The sequence below is a fragment of the Grampus griseus genome (genome assembly GCF_964374135.1).
Source record: "Grampus griseus genome assembly, chromosome: 14".
Taxonomy (NCBI): domain Eukaryota; kingdom Metazoa; phylum Chordata; class Mammalia; order Artiodactyla; family Delphinidae; genus Grampus; species Grampus griseus.
In genome coordinates, this window is record NC_139008.1 from 58,113,075 (window position 1) to 58,139,167 (window position 26,093).

The following is a 26,093-nucleotide window of genomic DNA, read 5'->3' on the forward strand; positions in this document are numbered from 1 at the left end:
AGAAAATATGAACAGACCAATCACAAGCACTGAAATTGAAACTGTGATTAAAAATCTTCCAACAAAGAAAAGCCCAGGACCAGATGGCTTCACAGGCGAATTCTATCAAACATTTAGAGAAGAGCTAACACCTATCCTTCTCAAACTCTTCCAAAATATAGCAGAGGGAGGAACACTCCCAAACTCCTTCTACGAGGCCACCATCACCTTGATACCAAAACCAGACAAGGATGTCACAAAGAAAGAAAACTACAGGCCAATATCACTGATGAACATAGATGCAAAAATCCTCAACAAAATACTAGCAAACAGAATCCAACAGCACATTAAAAGGATCATACACCATGATCAAGTGGGGTTTCTTCCAGGAATGCAAGGATTCTTCAATATACGCAAATCTATCAATGTGATAAACCATATTAAAAAATTGAAGGAGAAAAACCATATGATCATCTCAATAGATGCAGAGAAATCTTTTGACAAAATTCAACACCCATTTATGATAAAAACCCTGCAGAAAGTAGGCATAGAGGGAACTTTCCTCAACATAATAAAGGCCATATATGACAAGCCCACAGCCAACATCATCCTCAATGGTGAAAAACTGAAAGCATTTCCACTAAGATCAGGAACAAGACAAGGTTGCCCACTCTCACCACTCTTATTCAACATAGTTTTGGAAGTTTTAGCCACAGCAATCAGAGAAGAAAAGGAAATAAAAGGAATCCAAATCAGAAAAGAAGAAGTAAAGCTGTCACTGTTTGCAGATGACATGATCCCATACATAGAGAACCCTAAAGATGCTACCAGAAAACTACTAGAGCTAATCAATGAATTTGGTAAAGTGGCAGGATACAAAATTAATGCACAGAAACCTCTGGCATTCCTATATACTAATGATGAAAAATCTGAAAGTGAAATCAAGAAAACACTCCCATTTACCATTGCAACAAAAAGAATAAAATATCTAGGAATAAACCTACCTAAGGAGACAAAAGACCTGTATGCAGAAAATTATAAGACACTGATGAAAGAAATTAAAGATGATACAAATAGATGGAGAGATATACCATGTTCTTGGATTGGAAGAATCAACATTGTGAAAATGACTCTACTACCCAAAGCAATCTATAGATTCAATGCAATCCCTATCAAACCACCACTGGTATTTTTCACAGAACTAGAACAAAAAATTTTGCAATTTGTATGGAAACACAAAACACCCCGAATAGCCAAAGCAATCTTGAGAACGAAAGAAGGAACTGGAGGAATCAGGCTCCCTGACTTCAGACTATACTACAAAGCTACAGTTATCAAGACAGTATGGCACTGGCACAAAAACAGAAAGATAGATCAATGGAACAGGATAGAAAGCCCAGAGATAAACCCATGCACATATGGACACCTTATCTTTGATAAAGGTGGCAGTAATGTACAGTGGAGAAAGGACAGCCTCTTCAATAAGTGGTGCTGGGAAAACTGGACAGACACATGTAAAAGTATGAGATTAGATCACTCCCTAACACCATACACAAAAATAAGCTCAAAATGGATTAAAGACCTAAATATAAGGCCAGAAACTATCAAACTCTTAGAGGAAAACATAGGCAGAACACTCTATGACATAAATCACAGCAAGATCCTTTCTGACCCACCTCCTAGAGTAATGGAAATAAAAACAAAAATAAACAAATGGGACCTAATGAAACTTCAAAGCTTTTGCACAGCAAAGGAAACCATAAACAAGACCAAAAGACAACCTTCAGAATGGGAGAAAATATTTGCAAATGAAGCAACCGACAAAGGATTAATCTCCAAAATTTACAAGCAGCTCATGCAGCTCAATAACAAGAAAACAAACAACCCAATCCAAAAATGGGCAGAAGATCTAAATAGACATTTCTCCAAAGAAGATATACAGACTGCCAACAAACACATGAAAGAATGCTCAACATCATTAATCATTAGAGAAATGCAAATCAAAACTACAATGAGATATCATCTCACACCGGTCAGAATGGCCATCATCAAAAAATCTAGAAACAATAAATGCTGGAGAGGGTGTGGAGAAAAGGGAACACTCTTGCACTGCTGGTGGGAATGTGAATTGGTACAGCCACTATGGAGAACAGTATGGAGGTTCCTTAAAAAACTACAAATAGAACTACCATATGACCCAGCAATCCCACTACTGGGCATATACCCTGAGAAAACCGAAATTCAAAAAGAGTCATGTACCAAAATGTTCATTGTAGCTCTATTTACAATAGCCCGGAGATGGAAACAACCTAAGTGCCCATCATCAGATGAATGGATAAAGAAGATGTGGCACATATATACAATGGAATATTACTCAGCCATAAAAAGAAACGAAATTGAGCTATTTGAGCTAGGTGGATAGACCTAGAGTCTGTCATACAGAGTGAAGTAAGTCAGAAAGAAAAAGACAAATACCGTATGCTAACACATATATATGGAATTTAAGGGAAAAAAATATCATGAAGAACCTAGGGGTAAGGCAGGAATAAAGACGCAGACCTCCTAGAGAACAGACTTGAAAATATGGGGAGGGGGAAGGGTGAGCCATGACAGGGCGAGAGAGAGTCATGGACATATACACACTAACAAATGTAGTAAGGTAGATAGCTAGTGGGAAGCAGCCGCATGGCACAGCGATATTGGCTCGGTGCTTTGTGACAGCCTGGAGGGGTGGGATAGGGAGGGTGGGAGGGAGGGAGATGCAAGAGGGAAGAGATATGGGAACATATGTATATGTATAACTGATTCACTTTGTTATAAAGCAGAAACTAACACACCATTGTAAAGCAATTGTACCCCAATAAAGATGTTAAAAAAAAATAATAACACTGTAACATCATAAAAAAAAAAAGTAAATGGACTAAATGCTCCCACCAAAAGACACAGATTGGCTCAATGGATATAAAAACAAGACCCATATATATGTTGTCTACAAGAGACCCACTTCAGACCTAGAGACACATACAGACTGAAAGTAAGGTGATGGAAAAAGATATTCCATGTCAATGGAAACCAAAAGAAATCTGCAGTAGCAATTCTCATATCAGAAAAAATAGACTTTAAAATAAAGACTATTAGAAGAGATAAAGAAGGACACTACATAATGATGAAGGGATCGATCCAAATAGAAGATATAACAATTGTAAATATTTATGCACCCAACATAAGAGCACCTCACTACATCAGGCAAATACTAAGCCATAAAAGGGGAAATCGACAGTAACACATTCATAGGAGGGGACTTTAACACCCCACTTTCACCAATGGACAGATCATCCAAAATGAAAATAAATAAGGAAAGCTTTAAATGATACATTTAGCAACATGTAATTAATCGATATTTATAGGACATTCCATCCCAAAACAACAGAATACACATTTTTCTCAAGTGCTGATGATAGATTCTCCAGGATAGATCATATCGTGGGTCACAAATGAAGCTTTGGCAAATTTAAGAAAATTGAAATTGTATCAAGTATCTTTTCTGACCACAATGCTATGAGACTAGATATCAATTACAGGAAAAGATCTGTAAAAAATACAAACACGTGGAGGCGAAACAATACGCTACTTAATAACGAAGTGATCACTGAAGAAATCAAAGAGGAAATAAAAATATATCTAGAAACAAATAACAGTGGAGACAAGATGACCCAAAACCTATGGGATGCAGCAAAATCAGTTCTAAGAGGGAAGTTTATAGCAATACAAGCCCACCTTAAGAAACAGTAAACATCCCGAATAAACAACCTAACCTTGCACCTAAAGAAATAAGACAAAGAAGAACAAAAATACCCCAAAGTTAGCAGAAGGAAAGAAATCATAAAAACAAGATGAGAAATAAATGAAAAAGAAATGAAGGAAATGATAGCAAAGATCAATAAAACTAAAAACTGATTCTTTGAGAAGATAAACAAATTGATAAAGCATTAGCCAGACTCACCAAGAAAAAAAGGGAGAAGACTCAAATCAATAGAATTAGAAATGAAAAAGGAGAAGTAACAAGTGGCACTGCAGAAATACAAAAGATCATGAGAGATTACTACAAGCAACTCTATGCCCATAAAATGGACAACCTGGAAGAAATGGACAAATTCTTAGAAATGCACAACCTGCCAAGACTGAATCAGGAAGAAATAGAAAATATGAACAGACCAATCACAAGCACTGAAATTGAAACTGTGATTAAAAATCTGACAACAAACAAAAGCCCAGGACCAGATGGCTTCACAGGCGAATTTTATCAAACATTTAGAGAAGAGGTAACACCTACCCTTCTCAAACTCTTCCAAAATACAGCAGAAGGAGGAACACTCTCAAACTCATTCTACGAGGCCACCATCACCTTGATACCAAAACCAGACAAGGATGTCACATAGAAAGAAAACTACAGGCCAATATCACTGATGAACATAGATGCAAAAATCCTCAACAAAATACTAGCAAACAGAATCCAACAGCACATTAAAAGGATCATACACCATGATCAAGTGGGGTTTCTTCCAGGAATGCAAGGATTCTTCAATACACGCAAATCAATCACCGTGATACACCATTAACATACTGAAGGAGAAACACCATATGATCATCTCAATAGATTCAGAGAAATCTTTCGACAAAATTCAACACCCATTTATGATAAAAACCTTGCAGAAAGTAGGCATAGAGGGAACTTACCTGAACATAATAAAGGCCATATATGACAAACCCACAGCCAACATCATCCTCAATGGTGAAAAACTGAAAGCATTTCCACTAAGATCAGGAACAAGACAAGGTTGTCCACTCTCATCACTCTTATTCAACATAGTTTTGGTAGTTTTAGCAACAGCAATCAGAGAAGAAAAGGATATAAAAGGAATCCAAATCAGAAAAGAAGAAGTAAAGCTGTCACTGTTTACAGATGACATGATAATATACATAGAGAGTCGTACAGATGCTACCAGAAAACTACTAGAGCTAATCAATGAATTTGGTAAAGTAGCAGCATATAAAATTAAGGCACAGAAGTCTCTGGCATTCCTATACACTAATGATGAAAAATCTGAAAGTGAAATTAAGAAAACACTCCCATTTACCATTGCAACAAAAAGAATAAAATATCTAGGAATAAACCTACCTAAAGAGACAAAAGACCTGTATGCAGAAAATTATAAGACACTGATGAAAGAAATTAAAGACAATACAAATAGATGGAGAGATATACCATGTTCTTGGATTGGAAGAGCCAACATTGTGAAAATTAATCTACTACCCAAAGCAATCTACAGATTCAATGCAATCTGTATCAAACTACCAGTGGCATTTTTCACAGAACTAGAACCAAAAATTTCACAATTTGTATGGAAACACAAAAGACCCCGAATAGCCAAAGCAATCTTGAGAACGAAAAATGGAGCTTGAGGAATCAGGCTCCTTGACTTCTGACTATACTATAAAGCTACAGTAATCAAGCCAGTATGGTACTGGCACAAAAACAGAAATATATATAGATCAATAGAACAGGATAGAAAGCCCAGATATAAACCCATGCACATATGGTCACCTTATCTTTGATAAAGGAGGCAGGAATGTACAGTGGAGAAAGGACAGCCTCTTCAATAAATGGTGCTGGGAAAACTGGACAGGTACATGTAAAAGTATGAGACTAGAACACTCCATAACACCATACACAAAAATAAGCTCAAAATGGATTAAAGACCTAAATGTAAGGCCATACACTATAAAACTCTTAGAGGAAAAAATAGGCAGAAAACTCTATGCCATAAATCACAGCAAGATACTTTTTGACCCACCACCTAGAGAAATGGAAATAAAAATAAAAATAAACAAATGGGACCTAATGAAACTTAAAAGCTTTTGCACAGCAAAGGAAACCATAAAGAAGACCAAAAGACAATCCTCAGAATTTGAGAAAATATTTGCAAATGAAGCAACTGACAAAGGGTTAATCTCCAAAATTTACAAGCAGCTCATACAGCTCAATAACAAAAAAACAAACAATCCAATCCAAAACTGGGCAGAAGACCTAAATAGACATTTCTCCAAAGATATACAGACTGCCAACAAACACATGAAAGAATGTTCAACATCATTAATCATTAGAGAAATGCAAATCAAAACTACAATGAGATATCATCTCACACCAGTCAGAATGGCCATCATCAAAAAATCTAGAAACAATAAATGCTGGAGAGGGTGTGGAGAAAAGGGAACACTCTTGCACTGCTGGTGGGAATGTGAATTGGTACAGCCACTATGGAGAACAGTATGGAGGTTCCTTAAAAAACTACAAATAGAAGTATCATATGACCCAGCAATCCCACTACTGGGCATATACCCTGAGAAAACCAAAATTCAAAAAGAGTCATGTACCAAAATGTTCATTGTAGCTCTATTTACAATAGCCCGGAGATGGAAACAACCTAAGTGCCCATCATCGGATGAATGGATAAAGAAGATGTGGCACATATATACAATGGAATATTACTCAGCCATAAAAAGAAACGAAATTGAGCTATTTGTAATGAGGTGGATAGACCTAGAGTCTGTCATACAGAGTGAAGTAAGTCAGTAAGAGAAAGACCAATACCATATGCTAACATATATATATGGAATTTAAGGGAAAAAAATGTCATGAAGAACCTAGGGGTAAGACAGGAATAAAGACACAGACCTACTGGAGAATGGAATTGAGGATATGGGGAGGGGGAAGGGTGAGCCATGACAGGGCGAGAGAGAGTCATGGACATATACACACTAACAAATGTAGTAAGGTAGATAGCTAGTGGGAAGCAGCCACATGGCACACGGATATCGGCTCAGTGCTTTGTAACCACCTGGATGGGTGGGATAGGGAGGGTGTGAGCAAGGGAGATGCAAGAGGGAAGAGATATGGGAACATATGTATATGTATAACTGATTCACTTTGTTGTAAAACAGAAACTAACACACCATTGTAAAGCAATTATACCCCAATAAAGATGCTAAAAAAAAAAAGAACACAAATGACAAACATTGGTGAGGATGTGGAGAAAAGGGAATACTTGTACACTGTTGGTGGGAATGTAAATTGGTGCAGCCACTGTGGAAAACAGTATGGAGGTTTGTAAAAAAACTAAAAATAAAACTACTATATGACTCAGTAATTCCACTCTTGGGTATATATCCAAAAAACCCCCACAAAATCCCAAAACACTAATTCAAAAACATACATGCACCCCAATGTTCACAGCAGCATTATTTACAATTGCCAAGATATGGGAGCAACCTAAATGTCTAACAACAGATGAATCACTAAAGAAGATATGGTGTATATATACAATGGAATACTATTCAGCCATAAAAAAGAACAAAATTTTGCCATTTGCAACAACATAGATGGACTTGGAAGACATTATGCTAAGTGAAACAAGTCAGACAGAGAAAGACAAATACTGTGTATTACTTGTATGTGGAATCTAAAAAGTTCAACAGACTAGTGAACATAACAAAAAAAGCAGCAGTCTCCAGGTAGGGAGAACAAACTAGTGGTTACCAGTGGGGAGGGGTAGGGAGGGTCAATATAGGGGTGGAGGAGTGGGAGGCACAAACTATTGGGTGTAAGATAATCTCAAGGATATATTGTACAACACAGGGAATATAGCCAATATTTTGTAATAATTGTAAATGGAAAGTAACCTTTAAAAACTGTATAAATATTTTTAATGTTTTTGAAAAAAAGACTTCATGCTGTATGGATCCATTTATGTGACATTCTCAAGAACATAAAATTACAGGTACAGATAACACATCAGTTCTTGCCAGGATCTGAGAGTGGGAATGATTACAAAAGGGTATCATGAAGGAATTTTGAGATTGCAGTAAAACCATTTTTTTCCCCCCGGTATGCGGGCCTCTCACTCTTGTGACCTCTCCCGTTGCGGAGCACAGGCTCCGGACGCGCAGGCCCAGCGGCCATGGCTCACGGGCCCAGCCGCTCCACGGCATGTGGGATCCTCCCGGACCAGGGCATGAACCCGTGTGCCCTGCATCGGCAGGCAGACTCTCAACCACTGCGCCACCAGGGAAGCCCGTAAAACCATTTTATATCTTGACTAGTGTGTTGAAAATAAAGCCATCCATGATAGATGACTCCATGCATCTGTCCAACAGAACTATACACTTAAAAGGATGAGTTAATTTAACCTTAATTGTAAAAATGAAGAGAAATATAAATTTAAAATGCCCAGTGAATCCAGCCATATGGAAGTCAGTGATGACTTTCAGAAGAGCATTTTGCGGGGGATGACAGGACTGGAAACCAGCCTGAAGAGGCACATGGGTGAGTGGGGGGTGAAGAAGCAAAGGCACAGAGTGCAGACACCCAGATATGAAAGGGAGGTAGAGGAAGAGCAGGAGCTGAAGAAGAAGATGGAGAAGAGGTATTTCTTAACCTCAAGAACCAAAGGTTGAATTGACCATAGTCCTTGGTTCATAGTCCACTTTCATCATCAGTTTGTGCAAGGCTGATATCTTGTCATTTCCCTTTAATTCCTGACCCACACAGGCTCCCAAGCCAATGTTTTTGATCATGTACTAGAATATGTATACATGCATCTTTGTAAAATATGAAATGTTACTCTACTAGTACTTGTGATTTCATTTACATAAATGGCATTATGCAGTTGGCCTCATTCTGTTTCTTCTTTCACTCAACACTTCTTTAAAAAGATCTCTTCTCTGGACTCAGATATAGAGAACAAACTAGTGGTAACCAGTGGGGAGAGGGAAGGGGCAATATTAGGAGGGAGGAGTGGGAGGAACACATTATTGGGTGTAAGATAGGCTCAAGGACATATTGTACAACTTGGGGAACACAGCCAATATTTTGTAGTAACTGTAAATGGAAAGTAACCTTAAAAATTGTATAAAAAATTTTTTTAATTTAAATAAAGTGATCCCAATTTCAGCAGTAATATTATTTTTTAAAGAGTCTAGGTAAAGACTATTGTGATTTTAAAAAATAGAAGTATAAAAATTATCATCTCCAAGTAAATATTAAGGTTTGATATAATACCATAGAATAATATATAATTTTATAGGCAGAACCCACATTTTCTTCCAATATTATTAGGCTGAATAATGAGTGCTTTAATCAAAATCAGTATGTATAAAATATAATTTTAGCATATCATATAGACTCTCAAGTGCTTTTAATCACCACTTTCCACCTAAATGAGAGCTAGATATTCAGGATCCTAAAATCAAGAGTAATATTTGTTGTAAATATTATCAAACACCAAAGCTAGCCTAGATGTATTCAATTCAAATACAGAGTGAGAGACTATATACAGAGAAAGAACTATATGAGGACTGAAAAAATACAGAAGTGAAAGTTTAACTTATTAAAAATGGTTTTAAAAGAGGATTGTAGTAGGCTAAATAATGGCCACCAAAAGATACCAGGTCCTAATCTCTAGAACATGTATATGTCATCTCTGGAACAGATGACCCCAAACTGCAAGAAAGACAGAAAAATATATAGAATGCTGAATAAGTCTATAACAACCTGGAAAATGAGACTAACATCACTTGATTAAAAATGTTGACTAGACACTTAGGTTCATCATTGGATGAATGGATAAAGAAGATGTGGCACATATATACAATGGAATATTACTCAGCCATAAAAAGAAACGAAATTGAGCTATTTGTAATGAGGTGGATAGACCTAGAGTCTGTCATACAGAGTGAAGTAAGTCAGAAAGAAAAAGACAAATACCGTATGCTAACACATATATATGGAATTTAAGAAAAAAAATATCATGAAGAACCTAGGGGTAAAGCAGGAATAAAGACGCAGACCTCCTAGAGAATGGACTTGAGGTTATGGGGAGGGGGAAGGGTGAGCTGTGACAGGGCGAGAGAGAGTCATGGGCATATACACACTAACAAACGTAGTAAGGTAGATAGCTAGTGGGAAGCAGCTGCATGGCACAGCGATATTGGCTCGGTGCTTTGTGACAGCCTGGAGGGGTGGGATAGGGAGGGTGGGAGGGAGACGCAAGAGGGAAGAGATATGGGAACACATGTTTATGTATGACTGATTCACTTTGTTATAAAGCAGAAACTAACACACCATTGTAAAGCAATTATACCCCAATAAAATGTTAAAAAAAGAAAAAAAAAAAAAGAAGATGTGGCACATATATACAATGGAATATTACTCAGCCATAAAAAGAAACGAAATTGAGTTATTTGTAATGAGGTAGATGGACCTAGAGTCTGTCATACAGACTGAAGTAAGTCAGAAAGAGAAAGACAAATACCTTATGCTAACACATATATATGGAATTTAAGAAAAAAGTGTCATGAAGAACATAGGGATAAGAAAGGAATAAAGATACAGACCTACTAAAGAATGGACTTGAGGATATGTGGAGGGGGAAGGGTAAGCTGTGACAAAGCGAGAGAGTGGCATGGACATATATACACTACCAAACGTAAAATAGATAGCTAGTGGGAAGCAGCCACATAGCACAGGGAGATCAGCTCAGTGCTTTGTGACCACCTAGAGGGGTGGGATTGGGAAGGTGGGAGGGAGGGAGACATGGGAGGGAGGATATATGGGAACATATGTATATGTGTAGCTGATTCACTTTGTTATAAAGCAGAGACTAACACACCATTGTAAAGCAATTATACTCCAATAAAGATGTAAAAAAAAAAAAGTTGACTAGAGAGATAATGAGTCATATCTATGAAGGAAAAAAATGATTGGAAGCAACATGAACCAACAACACAGGCAGAGAAAACACTACAGAAGTAGAAGTTTTAGGAAACTCCAAGCTAAGAATTAATAGACACAGGAATGAGCAAGGGTTCTCAAGCATTTGCCAGTGTGATTATTTTGAGGAAAAGGATATACTCGCTTCCTAGGGCTGCCATAAGCTCCACAAAATGGATGGTTTAAACAAGAGAAATTTTTTGCCTTACAGTTCTGGAGATTAGAAGAACAAGATCTAGAGTTCAACAAGGTTGGTTCCCTCTGAGACTGGTGAGGAAGAATCTGTTCTGTGCCTCTCCCCTAGCTTCTGGTGATTTTCCAGCAATAGTTGGTGTTTCTGACTTGTAGAATGATCACCCTGATCTCTGCCTTCATCTTCATGTGGCATTTTCCCTGGGTGCATGTCTACGTCCAAATTTCCCTTTTTTAAGAATGCCAAACGTATTGGATAGGGGCCCACTCTAATGACCTCATCTTAACTAATTGTATCTGAAATTAACCTATTTCCAAACAAGGTCACATTCAGAGTTACTAGAGGTTAGGGCTTCAACACATGAATTCTGGGTGGACACAATTTAACACATAACAGGAAGTCACTCAGCTGTTGGAGCCTTCTTTTCCCCTACCTGTGCTAAGTAGCAGGAACAAGGTACCTACTTTTGCACCAAAGCAGGAAATTACACACTACAGCCAGAGGAAGCACAAAGTCCCAGGTGGCTACCTATTTTCAGTGAAATGGGAAATTCTCATTCCCATGAAACAAACTTTTACCAGCCCCTACCCAGAAGTGCGTCCTATCTTCCCTTTTTCCACAATCATGAGTGAAAAACTATTAATCATAGGAGTAATTTTAGAAAATCAAAACCAATCACTTAATTATAACAATAATAATGGATTAAGACAAGCAGGGTTTATTCCAGGATTGTAAGGATGTTTCAACAATTGAAAATCTATTAATATAATTACATAACATACTAGGGTTGGACATAGAATCTATAAATATCTCAATGGATGCATGTGATCTATTGCATTCTTCTTCCCAGTTTTGTATGCATACCTGTATCCACACTTCTTGTTATGTGACTTTGAGTTCCTTCCTCCAGAGGCAATGTGCACTTCTCCCATCTTCATTGTTGTTGGTCTCAACCATGTGACTTGTTTTAGCTAATGGGAATTGGACAGATGTAGGAGTGTTCCAAGCCTAGGTCTTATGGGGTATCACTTGTTTCTGCTTCTCCCCTCTTATACTATTGCCATCATCATAGAAGAATATACCCTGTCTAGACTGCTGGCCTTAGAAGAATAAGAGACATTTGGAACAGTCCTGGATTGAGCCTTAAGCTTAGTCAAACCACAACCAAGCTGGATTGTGTGTGAATGAGAAATATATTTGTTCTATTAAGCCATTGAATCCAATGGTGGTTGTTATGCAATATTATTATGACAATAACTGACTGATGCAATACAGAAAAGGCCCTTGGGAAAATTCAACACTGGTCTCTGATCTAAAACATACCCTGCACATGTCACACAATTACCTGCAAACTATGGTCAGCTAATAGTACAAAAAAGCTCCCTTAATCTAAAAAAATAAAATAAAATAAAAATTCTACAAGTAACTTAAAACAAGCATTATACTGAATGGAAAAACATTAGAAGTAGTCATATAAAAGTCAGGAACAAGAAAAATTTGCCAGTCTTCAAGTATATTTTGCAGGAATAGGTCCTAGACAATAAATAAAACAAGAAAAACAAGAGGTGTAAATATTGGAAGGAAGAGAAAAATGTTCTTGTTTACAACAATACAATTGTTCGTCAAAAAAATATAAATCAATCAAAAACTTTTAGAACAAATATAAGAGTTCAGTAAATGACAAGACATAAGTTCTACATGAGAAATAACCAAATAGAAAATTAGAAAGTTTAATGGTAAAAAAAAAAGACCCCATTTATGATAGTAACCAAAAAAAGAAAGAAATAGCAGTCATTACCTAGGAACAAATCTAAGAAGAAATGTGCAATACTTTTGAAGAAAAAGAACATATTGAGGCATAAAGGGACCTACAGAAACAGAGAGGCACACATGGACCCAACATGAAGCTGAGGAGCAAATACCTGCCAAGTCCATGCCAATGGATTTCACAGGACCCAGAGATGCACAGAGAATCAATATTGATGACAGTTCTTCCACACACTGATCTCTACATTCAGTTCACTCTCAGCCACAGCCCCAAAATGATACTTATTTTTTAGACACCCTAACAAGCTGATACTAAAATATATGTGAAAGAAAAAAATGTGTGTAAAATGACAAAGTAATGAATGTATGGGGGGAGGAATAAAGCAGTAATACACACCCCAAAACATATTTTTAAATTACTTTAATTACAGGTATACCACACTTTATTGCACTTTTCTTTATCACACTTCACAGATGTTGTGCTTTTCTACAAATTGAAGTTTTGCGGTAACCCAGCATACAACAAATCATTGATGTCATTTTTACAACAGCATTTGTTCACTTCATGTTTCTGTATCACATTTTGGTAATTCTTGAAATATTTCAAGCTTTTTCATTATTATTATATTTGTTATGGTGATCTGTGATCAGTGATCTTTGATGTTACTACTACAACTTGCTAAGGCTCAGAGGATGACTAGCATTTTTTAGCAATAAAGTATTTTTAAATTAATATATGTACATTCTTTTGGACATAATGCTGTTGCACACTCTTAATAGACTAAAGCATTGTGTAAACATAACTTTTACATGTACTGGGAAACCTAAAAATTTGTATGAATCACTTTATTGTGGTGATCTGGAAACCATACTACCTCTGAAGTATGTCTGTATAATTCTATAGTAAACAATGAAGGCAAAATAAGAATGTCCAGATAAAAATGAGCTTAGAACATGCACTACCAGTAGATATTCATTAAAAGAACTTTTCAAGGACACACTTCCAATAGAAGGAAATGATCCCTGGAGGAAGGTCTGCAATGCAAGAAGAATGAAAGCACAAGGAGAAAGAAAAAAACAATGTGGGCAAATCTAAACAGAAATTGATGTAAAAAAAAGCAATAATCATATTAACTCCTGAGTTTTGTGCCAAATAAGAATACAGAACTAAATTGCTGGATAAGTAGGGAGGCAAATGTCAGAGTTAAAGTGCTCAAAGATAACTGTATTGCTCAGAAGGAGTGTAAAGTTCATGATTAATTGCAGATATTGTTGAGGTAATATGCATGTTAAAATTTCTATAAGAAGGATAAAAGAATAGAACATATAACTTCAAAACTGAGGGGAAAATAAAATAAAGGGAAGTAAAAACCCCTACCAAGCCAAAAGTTGACAAGAATGAGAAAAGAATAGAAAAATTGGAATAAATAAAATGGCCCAAATAAAAAAGGTAGAAAAATGCAATTATACAAATAAAATAATAAATGAACATAAAGTAAAAATATATTATGTAAAAAAAAAGCTGGATTGAGCAGAAGCAACAAGAACTACAATAATGCAGCCTGTGGAACAAAAACCACATTCATAGAAAGATAGACAAGATGAAAAGGCAGAGGGCTATGTACCAGTTGAAGGATCAAGGTAAAACCCCAGATAAAAAATGAAATGAAGTGGAGATAGGCAACCTTCCAGAAAAAAAATTCAGAATAATGATAGTGAAGATAATCCAGGACCTCAGAAAAAGAATGGAGGCAAAGATTGAGAAGATGCAAGAAATGTTTAACAAAGATCTAGAAAAATTAAAGAACAAACAAACAGATGAACAATACAATAACTGAAATGAAAATACACTAGAAGGAACCAATAGCTGAATAACTGAGGCAGAAGAATGGATAAGTGACCTGGAGGCAGAATGGTGGAATTCACTGCTGCAAAAAAGAATAAAGAAAAAAGAAGGAAAAGAAATGAAGAGAGCCTAAGAGACCTCTGGGACAATATTAAATGCAACAACATTCACATTATAAGGGTCCCAGCAAAAGAAGAGAGACATAAAGGACCTGAAAAAATATTTGAAGAGATTATAGTCAAAAAATTCCCTAACATGAGAAAGGAAATAGCCACCCAAGTCCAGGAAGCTAAGAGAGTCCCAGATACACCCAAGGAGAAAAACGCCAGGACACGTAGTAATCAAATCAGCAAAAATTAAAAACCAAGAAAAAATATTGAAAACAGCAAGGGAAAAATGACAACATACAAAGGAACTCCCTTAAGGTTAACAGCTGATTTCTCAGCAGAAACTCTACAAGCCAGAAGGGAGTGGCATGATATACTTAAAGTGATGAAAGGGTAGAACCTACAACCAACATTATTCTACCCAGCAAGGATCTCATTCAGATTCAATGGAGAAATCAATAGCTTTACAGACAAGCAACAGCTAAGAGAATTCAGCACCAACAAACCAGTGCTACAACAAATGCTAAAGGAACTTTTCTAAGTGGGAAACACAAGAGAAGAGAAAGACCTACAAAAACAAACCCAAAACAATTAAGAAAATGGTAATAGGAACATCCATATAGATAATTACCTTAAACGTGAGTGGATTAAATGCTCCAACCAAAAGACACAGACTCACTGAATGGATTAAAAAACAAGACCCATATATATGCTGTCTACAAGAGATCCACTTCAGACCTAGGGACACATACAGACTGAAAGTGAGGGGATGGCAAAAGATATTCCATGCAAAAGGAAATCAAAAGAAAGCTGGAGTAGCAATACTCATATAAGATAAAACAGACTTCAAAATAAAGAATGTTACGAGAGACAAGGAAGGACACTACATAATGATCAAGGGCTCAATTCAAAAAGAAGATATAACAATTATAAGTATATATGCACCCAACATAGGAGCACTTCAATACATAAGGCAACTGCTAACAGCTATAAAAGAGGAAATCGACAGTAACACAATAATAATGGGGGACTTTAACACCTGACTTACACCAATGTACAGATCATCCAAACAGAAAATTACTAAGGAAACACAAGCTTTAAATGACATGATAGACCAGATAGACTTAATGATATTCATAGGATATTCCATCCAAAAACAGCAGATTACACTTTCTTCTCAAGTGCACACAGAACATTCTCCAGGATAGATCACATATTGGATCACAAATCAAGCCTAAATAAATTTAAGAAAATTGAAATCATATCAAGCATCTTTTCTGACTACAACACTATTGGATTAGAAATCAATTACAGGGGAAAAAACGTAAAAAACACGAACACATGGAGGATAAACAATATGATATTAATAACCAAGAGATCACTGAAGAAATCAAAGTGGAAATCAAAAAATACCTAGAGACAAATGACAATGAAAACACGATGATCCAAAACCTATGGGATGCGGCAAAAGCAGTTCTAGGAGGAAAGTTTATAGCTATACAAAGCTACCTCAAGAAACAAGAAAAATCTCAAATAAACGATCTAACCTTACACCTAAAGGAACTAGAGAAAGAAGAGCAAACAAAACCCAAAGTTAGCAGAAGGAAAGAAATCATAAACCTCAGAGCAGAAATAAATGAAATAGAAACAAAGAAAACAATAGCAAAGATCAATAAAACTAAAAGCTGGTTCTTTGAGAAGACAAGCAAAATTGATAAACCATTATCCAGACTCCTCAAGAAAAAGAGGGAGAGGACTCAAATCAATAAAATTAGAAATGAAAAATGAGAAATTACAACAGACACTGCAGAAACATAAAGCATCCTAAGAGACTACTACAAGCAACACTATGCCAATAAAATGGACAACCTGGAAGAAATGGACAAACTCTTAGAAAGGTATAACCTTCCAAGACTGAACCAGGAAGAAATACAAAATATGAACAGACCAATCACAGGTAATGAAATTGAAACTGTGTTATAAGATCTTCCAACAAACAAAAGTCCAGGACCAGATGGCTTCACAGGTGAATTCTATCAAACATTTAGAGAAGAGCTAATACCCATCCTTCTCAAAATCTTCCAAAAAACTGCAGAGGAAGGAACACTCCCAAACTAATTTTATGAGGCCACCATCGCCCTGACTCCAAAACCAAAGATACTACAAAAAAAGAAAATTACAGATCAATATCACTGATGAATATAGATGCAAAAATCCTCAACAGAATACTAGCAAACAGAATCCAACAACACCTTAAAAGAATCATACAACATGATCAAGTGGAATTTATCCCAGGGATTGAATGATTCTTCAATATATGCAAATCAATCAATGTGATACACCATATTAACAAATTGAAGAAGAAAAACCATATGATCATCTCAATAGATGCAGGAAAAGCTTCTGACAAAATTCAACTCCGATTTATGATAAAAATTCTCCAGAAAGTGGACCTAGAAGGAACCTACCTCAACATAATAAAGGCCATATACAACAAACCCAAAGCAAATATCATTCTCAATGGTGTAAAACTGAAAGCGTTTCCTCTAAGATCAGTAACAAGACAAGGATGTCCACTCTCACCACTATTATTCAACATAATTTTGTAAGTCCTGGCCACAGAAATCAGAGAAGAAAAAGAAATAAAAGGAATACAAATTGGAAAAGAAGTAAAACTGTCACTGTTTGCAGATGACATGATACTATACATAAAGAATCCTGAAAATGCCACCAGAAAGCTACTAGAGCTAATCAATGAATTTGGTAAAGTTGCAGGGTACAAAATTAATGCACAGAAATCTCTTGCCTTTCTATACACTAATGATGAAAAATATGAAAGAGAAATTAAGGAAACACTCCATTTACCACTGAACAAAAAGACTAAGATACCTAGGAATAAACATACCTAAGGAGACAAAAGACCTGTATGCAGAAAACTATAAGACACTGATGAAAGAAATTAAAGATGATACTAACAGATAGAGAGATATACCATGTTCTTGACTTGGAAGAATCAATATTGTGAAAATGACTATACTACCCAAAGCAATCTACAGATTCAATGCAATCCCTATCAAATTACCAATGGCATTTTTTTTGGAACTAGAACAAAAAATCTTAAAATTTATATGGAGACACAAAAGACCCCGAATAGCCAAGGCATTCTTGAGGGAAAAAAACGGAGTTGGAGGAATCAGACTCCCTGACTTCAGACTATACTACAGACGTACAGTAATCAAGACAATATGGTACTGGCACAAAAACAGAAACATAGATCAATGGAACAAGACAGAAAGCCCAGAGGTAAATCTACGCACCTATGGTCAACTAATCTATGACAAAGGAGGTAAGGATATACAATGGAGAAAAGACAGTCCCTTCAATAAGTTGTGCTGAGAAAACTGGACAGCTACATGTAAAAGAATGAAATTAGAACACTCCCTAACACCATACACAAAAATAAACTCAAAATGGATTAGAGATCTAAATGTAAGACCAGACACTGTAAAACTATTAGAGGAAAACATAGGAAGAACACTCTTTGACGTAAATCACAACAAGATCTTTCTTGATCCACGTCCTAGAGTAATGGAAATAAAAACAAAAATAAACAAATGGGACCTAATGAAACTTAAAAGCTTTTTCACAGCAAAGGAAACCATAAAGAAGATGAAAAGACAGCCCTCAGAATGGGAGCAAATATTTGCAAATGAATCAACAGACAAAGAATTAATCTCCAAAATATATAAACAGCTCATGCAGCTCAATATTTAAAAAACAAACAGCCCAATCCAAAAATGGGCAGAGGACCTAAATGGACATTTCTTCAAAGAAGACATACAGATGGCCAAGAGGCACATGAAAAGCTGCTCACCATCACTTATTATTAGAGAAATGCAAATCAAAACTGCAATGAGGTATCACCTCACACCAGTTAGAATGGGCATCATCAGAAAATCTACAAACAACAAATGCTGGAGAGGGTGTGGGCAAAAGGGAACCCTCTTGCACTTTTGCTGGGAATATAAATTGATACAGCCACTATGGAGAACAGTATGGAGGTTTCTTTAAAAACTAGAAATAGAATTACCATATGACCCAGCAATCCTGCTACTTGCATATACCCAGAGAAAACCATAATTCAAAAAGACACATGCACACCAATGTTCATTGCAGCACTGTTTACAATAGCCAGGTCATGAGAGCAACCTAAATGCCCATCAACAGACAAATAGATAAAGAAGATGTGGTACATATATGCAGTGGAATATTACTCAGCCATAAAAAGGAACGAAATTGGGTCATTTGTAGAGACATGGATGGATCTAGAGATTGTCATACAGAATGAAGTAAGTCACAAAGAGAAAAACAAATATCGTATATTAACGCATATATGTGGAACGTAGAAAAATGGTACAGATGAACCAGTTTGCAGGGCAGATATTGAGACACAGATGTGGAGAAGAGTATGGACACCAAGGGAGGAAAGCAGTGAGGGGTGGGGGTGGGGGTGTGATGAATTGGGAGATTGGGATTGACATGTATATACTGATGTGTATAAAATGGATGACTAATAAGAGCCTGCTGTATAAAGAAATAAATAAAATACAATGGGATAATAATAAAAAACAAAACTGGATTGTTTTCCAATCCAACATATTAGTTACACCCAATATGAAAGGCACAAAAATATTGTAATGGAAAGTATAGAAAAAGATACCCCAGCCAAATAACAACTAAAGTGTTAGTGTTCCTAGCTCTGTAGTTTTAATAAAAGACTAAACACAATACAGTTCCAGGCAGATAATTTTACTGGAAATAGACAAGCTTAGTTTGTACTGATGCAAGGTTCATTTCACCTGGAAGTTGAGTTCATATGCCTCTATAACATAGCTTCATAATGCCCATGTCACATCCTCTCTCCCACCTTTGATCTCTGCTCCAGGGGTACTGGACAGCTCTGTTCAAGTTCAGACTTACATTGTCAGCATCCTAGCTCAAGCCCACCCCCACCCACGGGGCCAACACTTGGGGCCTTCATCAGAGCCTCAGAAGTCTGTGGGCAAATGTAGTCCAGATGTTTGGGGTAGTCAAGGTCCCCGGGAATAATCCCTGCAGAAGTTGAAGGATAAGTTCTCCCATCTCCTGTCCTTTGAATGGATGGTCTGGGAGATTTCTGCATGCTTATTGGTGAAATGGAGCTTCATTTCTCACAAGAGCAACCTTAACAGAATTTTATATGGCTTTTCCTCCTTCCTTACCACCTCCCATTTCCCCAAGTCCTGCTTCCTGGGATTGATTGTCTCCAAAATAAGCCACCTACACCCAAGCATGTTCAGGCTCTGCTTTCAGGGAACCCAGCCAGGCAAAGCCAGCTTGGATGAGTGCTTTAGGAAATGTGCCTGAGGAGGTGGGACATAGCCCAGAGAAGTTTGGATAGGGTCTGGGAAGAGTAATTAAGACTCAGTGCTCTCAATCAGAGCATGCACTGGAGCTTAGGCCCTGGGGAAGAGGCCTCAGGCAGCTGGGGAAACAGTTCAGGTCAGAGGATGTTTGGGGAAAAGGAGAGGAGAGGATGGGCCCTCAGAAAAGGAGAAGGGCCACCAAGACCACCTCTGGCATCCTCCCTTCCTATCAACCCTGGTACTCCTGAGGCCCAGGCATTCAGCAGAAATTCCCATCTCCTCTCTTTCTGGCTCTTACCCCACCTCACATTCCAGCAAAAGCTCAGTCTGGTGCAGAAATGCAACCCTTGCTCCTGGGCACACGTATCAAAAATCAGAGGCCTCCTCATTTTAGTGAGTTTTTTTTTAATTGAAGTACAGTTGATTTACAACATTGTGTTAGTTTTAGGAGGACAGCAAAGTGATACATATTTAATGTATATATCTATATTCTTTCTTTTTATTCTTTTCCATTATAAGTTATTACAAGATAAACACAAAGATTTATTGTATAGCACAGGAAACTATATTCACATCATATTTTGATTTGTTAACAAAATAATTGGAGTTTTTTCACAGCCAACATAAACTAACAGTAAGTTCTCCCATGTGGAAAACTCAGCCTCCAGGCTCTGCAGTTCTCATGCAGCCTCCAAGTGAGAAAGGTCTTGGGCAGAGAGGCCTGGGTTCCAGACCCAGCTGGAGACAGCCTCCTGGCTTGATGACTTCAGGATAGTCACCAACCCTCTCATGTCACAATTTCTTAGCTGTGTAGTGGGAATAAGACTATTCAGGTCCCTTCCTACCCGGCAGGTACATGGTCCTGGAGTTTGAAAGCAAAGTGCTCTGTGGGGAGCCTCAAGTTATAAACTGGGCGGATGTCTTTTTCAATCGAAAAAAACATTGATGCCCACCAGATGTTAGGTTGTGTGCTAGGCATTGTATAAAATACAAAATGCCAAAGCCAACTAACCAAGAGCCTGCCAACTCTCCCTTTTTTACCTGAATTACCTGGATTCTCACCCAACCCCTGTCCTTCCATCTTTTCCCCAAGCTCTTCCATCATGATGAAATGGAGCTGGGCTCTGTGGGGCCCTCCTGGGTACAAATATTTTAGTGTCCCCACTTCTTGCTTGTAGGAAATAAGCTTCATTCAGCTTCCTTGACCTTCCCTGAGTTCCAAACGGCAGATTCAAACAGTTGCTAATCAGGGAAGGGAAAGGGTGGAGAAACAAAGGAGAAGCAGTCCAGAAACTAGTGCAGCAATAAAGCAACGTCCTGGTTCCTACTCAAGGAATATACATAACAATACCTTTGAGCTCTTCTGCAGGAACTAAGGCTCCCACCCTTGTGGAGGATGGTAACTTCAGGCTGAGCACAAGATTCCTGGAACACTGTCCTGTTACCTCATCATCAACCAATGAGAAGAAAGTCTGCACACAGTGGAAGATAATGTAGACCCTGACCCCTTCCTCAAATAATTCTTCCTTTAAAAATTTTCATGGTAGCTTCCTCTGCTGTAGGCCCGAGAGGTTGCTGCCGACATGGGCAAGTTCATGAAACCCGGGAAGGTGGTGCTGGTCCTGGCCGGTTGCTATTCTGGACGCAAAGCGGTCATCGTAAAGAACATTGATGATGGCACCACAGACCGACCCTACAGGCATGCTCTGGTGGCTGGAATTGATCGCTATCCCCGCAAAGTGACAGCTGCCATGGGCAAGAAGAAAATTGCCAGGAGGTCAAAGATCAAGTCTTTTGTGAAAGTTTATAATTATAATCACCTCATGCCTACGTGGTACTCTGTGGATATCCCCTTGGACAAAACTGTTGTCAACAAGGATGTCTTCAGAGACCCTGCTCTCAAACACAAGGCCCGACGAGAGGCCAAGGTCAAGTTTGAGGAGAGATACAAGACTGGCAAGAACAAATGGTTCTTTCAGAAGCTGCGGTTTTAGGTCTGTCTTGTTTCAGTCATTAAAAATACAAAAATACAAAAAAAAAAAACTTTCATGGTAGAGCAAATCTTGGGATTTAGCTTTTAGACATGAGTTCACCTTCTCCCCAGGTTGCCAGCCTCCTGAATAAAGCAATCTTTCCTTTCCAACCAACACTTGCCACTCGAGTTTTGGTTTTTGAGTGGCAAGCTGTCGAACCCGAGTTCAGTAACACTGACTCCATGCTGCTTCTCCCCCAGGATCTCATCCTGCCTTTCTTCCTATCAGTGTCTCCCTCAGTACTGGCTCTTGCCTTTTATCCTTCAGTACTCTCATATTTTTCACATTCTGAAGAAAAGTTCATCTTTACCTTTTCTTTGTCAATGTCTCCCCAGTATTGTCAACTGAACTGTGCTTTCACCTCTTAACCCAATCCAAACCAGGAGATAGCAAACTTTTCCTGCAAAGGGTGAGATATTTTATGCTTTTCAGGCCATGTGGTCTCTGTTACAGTTACTTAACTCTGGCACTGTAGTCCAGGGGCAGCCATAGATAATACATAAACATGTAGGCATGTCTGTGTTCCAATAAAACTTTATTTACAAAGACAGGCTAGATTTGGTCCACAGGGTATAGTTTGTGGGCTCCTGACCTAGGCAGTGCTTCTTAAATGTTAGTGTGCACATGAATAACCTGGAAATCTTGTTAAAATGCAGTCTCTGATTCAGTAGATCTAAGCTAGGGCTCAGCAGTCTGCATTTCTAACAAGCTCTCAGGTGATGCTGATATGGTTGGTCTCAGGAGTGATACTCTCGATGACTTCTGTGACAGGTACAGCTGACTCAACCACCATTCCAAGTCTCTTCTCTCTTTCTGCCTCCCAACAGAAAGGCTGGAAAAGCCCCCAAAAAGCACTTTCTCATCTACCCCTGTTGCCAGGGTGGCCATATGGGTCAGTTCTGGCAAATATGATGAAAGCAAAATTCTGGAGGTCTTTCAAGAAGCTCATGAATTGCACCTTTCTCTCCCTCCTGAGTTCTCAACAATTTGAGAATTAAGACAAAGGAGTAGCATTTGAAAGCCTGAAATATCACCCTTAGTACTTAAAAAGGCTAAGTTATTGTAGAACACAGTTTATTGTGAAATGGACCTGTTAACTGAATTACAGAAGTCTGACTAACTCCTCCCAGGTTGACTAGAATAGGTTTCCCTATCTGGATAGAGAGGTGTGGCTAAGACTTATGGCTCAAAGGAGCAGAGGAGAACTGGTAGCTGCAGGCAGGCTCTCTCCCTAGAGGAAAACTAGAGGTGCTTAGTTGAGCAAGCCCAGTTTATTCTTCCCAAATTTAGCAACCAGCCACATCATTCCATCTCCCCTGGGATAGGGTAAATACAGGGGTAGAGAGAAGCTGGAAGTGTATCAAAAAGAAGGAAACCATTTCAAGTGAGACAGCCACATCACTCCCCCTCCAATGATCTCTACTTTTTTGTTCTCTTAACATATTTGGTTTAACTACTAAACCGTCAGTCAAGAGGTGATGTGCAGAGTGATAGGGAAGTCCCACACCCACCTGCCTGAGACTGTAACAACAAATTTTTTTGCCTTTGGTATTTTTCTGGGAACACCAATGGGCAATTCCCACTTTTCCCACACCAAGCATCTGAAATGTGTCCTAAGACTACATGAAGTAAACCCCAAATTTATTTTGAACACAGGACCAAAATTCATCCCCTATCTTACTTATTGCTCAAATTATATTCAGCCATGTTGTCCACATAACTAATCAGAATTTGTGAATGTATTCATTCAACAAATATTTTATGAGCATCTGCTTTGTTCCAGGCAGTGTTCCAAGTGCTAAAGATGCAACAGTGTACAAAGATAAACATTCCTGCCCTAATGTAGCTCATAGTCCAATGAGGGGAATAGATAAGAAACAATCATTATAATAAATAAGTGATATTCCATGTTTGAAATGGTAAGCATCATGGAAAAAAAGTAGAGCAGGGAAGAAGGATCAGGAGTGCTGCAGGGGAAGGTGGATGTTACAGTGTAAAAGGTTGTCAGAATAGGTCTCTTCAGGAAGATTGCATTGAGAAATTACTTGAAGTGGGGGGTTAGCAAAGCAGATCATTGGAGGAGTGTTAGTGAGGGGCAGATTGCCTGAAGTGGAGTGAACAAAAGAAGAGGAGATCAGAGATGTAATGCAGGGTCAGATCAAGAGGAGTCCTTGCAGAGGAATGGCTTGATCTAATTTCTACTTTTATTTTTTTAATATTTTTTTACATTTTTTTAAAATTGAGGTAACATTGGTTTATAACACTATATAAGTTTCATGTGTACATTATATTTAGACTTCTATATACATTACAGTGTGCTCACCACCAAAATTTACTTTCTATCCATCACCATACATCTGATACCCTTTACCCATTTCTCCACCCCCGCCCACTCTGGAGTCACCACTCTGTTCTTTGTATCTATGTGTTTGCTTTTATTTAGTTTTGTTTGTTCATTTATTTGAGTTTTTTGTTTGCTTGTTTGGTTGGTTGGTTGGTTTTGTTTTTTATATTCCACATATGAGTGAAGCCATATGGTATTTGTATTTCTCTGTCTGATTTATTTCACTGAGCAAGGACCCTCAAGTTCCATCCATCTTGTCACAAATGGCAAGATTTCATCTTTTTAATGGCTGAGTAGTATTCTATTGTGTGTGTATATATATGTGTGTATCACTTCTTCTTTATCCATTCATCAATTGATTGTTTCCATATCTTGGCGATTGTAAATAAAGCTACAATGAGCATAGGGGTGCATATACCTTTTCAAATTACTGTTTTAATATTCATCAGATAAATACCCAGAATTGGAATAGCTGGATCATATGTTAGTTCTATTCTTAATTTTTTGAGGAATCTCTATACTGCTGTCCATAGTGGCTGCACCAATTTACATTCCCACCAACAGTGTATGAGGATTCCCTTTTCTCCACATTCTCTCCAACCCTTGTAATTTCTTGCCTTTTTAAAATTGAGGTATAGTTGACTTACCATGTTGTGTTAGTTTCTGGTGTACAGCAAAGTCATATATATACATATCCTTTTCCATATACTTTTCCTCTATGGTTTATTACGGGATATTGAATATAGTTCCCTGTGCTATACAGGAGGACCTGGTTGTTTACCTATTTTATATATAGTAGTTTGTATCTTTGAATCCCAAACTCCTAATTTATCCCTCCCCCATCCCCTTTCCCCTTTGGTAAACATAAGTTTGTTTTCTATGTCTGTGAGTTTGTTTCTGTATTGTAAATAAGTTCATTTGTATCACATTTTAGATTCCACATGTAAGTGATATCATATGGTATTTGTCTTTCTCTTTCTGACTTACTTCACTTAGTATGATAATCTCTAGGTACATCCATGTTGCTGAAAATGGCATTATTTCATTCTTTTTCATGGTTAATACTCTATTGTGTGTGTGTGTGTGTGTGTGTGTGTGTATATATATATATATATATATATATATATATATATATATATATATATATGTACCCCACATCTTCTTTACCCATTCATCTGTCGATAGGCTGCTTCCATGTCTTGGCTATTGTAAATAGTGCTGCTATAGACATTAGGGTGCATGTATATGTTCAAATTAGTTTTCTCTAGATATATGCCCAGAAGTAGGATTTCTGGAGCATATGGTATCTCTATTTTCAGTTTTTAAAGTAACCTCCATACTGTTTTCCATAGTGGCTGCACCAATTTACATTCTCACCAACAGTGTAGGAGGCTTCCCTTTCCTCCACACCCTCTCCAGAATTTGTTATTTGTAGATTTTTAATGACGGCTATTCTGACTGGTGTGAGGTGATACCTCATTTTAGTTTTGATTTGTGCTTCTCTAATAGTGATGCTGAGCATCTTTTAATGTGCCTATTGGCCATATGTATGTCTTCTTTGGAGAAATGTCTATTTAGGCTTTCTGCCCAT

At 37.6% G+C, this 26,093-nt stretch overlaps 1 protein-coding gene across 1 annotated transcript; it reads left to right on the forward strand.

The window, feature by feature from the left end:
• Window positions 1-21,678: 21,678 nt before the first annotated feature.
• LOC309832309 (large ribosomal subunit protein eL27-like) lies at window positions 21,679-22,168 on the forward strand. Its single transcript, XM_082669967.1, has one exon. It carries the CDS (start codon window positions 21,709-21,711, stop codon window positions 22,117-22,119), a length of 411 nt encoding a protein of 136 aa, XP_082526093.1. The 5' UTR covers window positions 21,679-21,708; the 3' UTR covers window positions 22,120-22,168.
• Window positions 22,169-26,093: the final 3,925 nt, after the last annotated feature.

Excerpts from the sequence above, each read along its gene's own strand:
- LOC309832309 (XM_082669967.1), top strand. The coding sequence starts at position 21,709 with ATGGGCAAGTTCATGAAACCCGGGAAGGTGGTGCTGGTCCTGGCCGGT.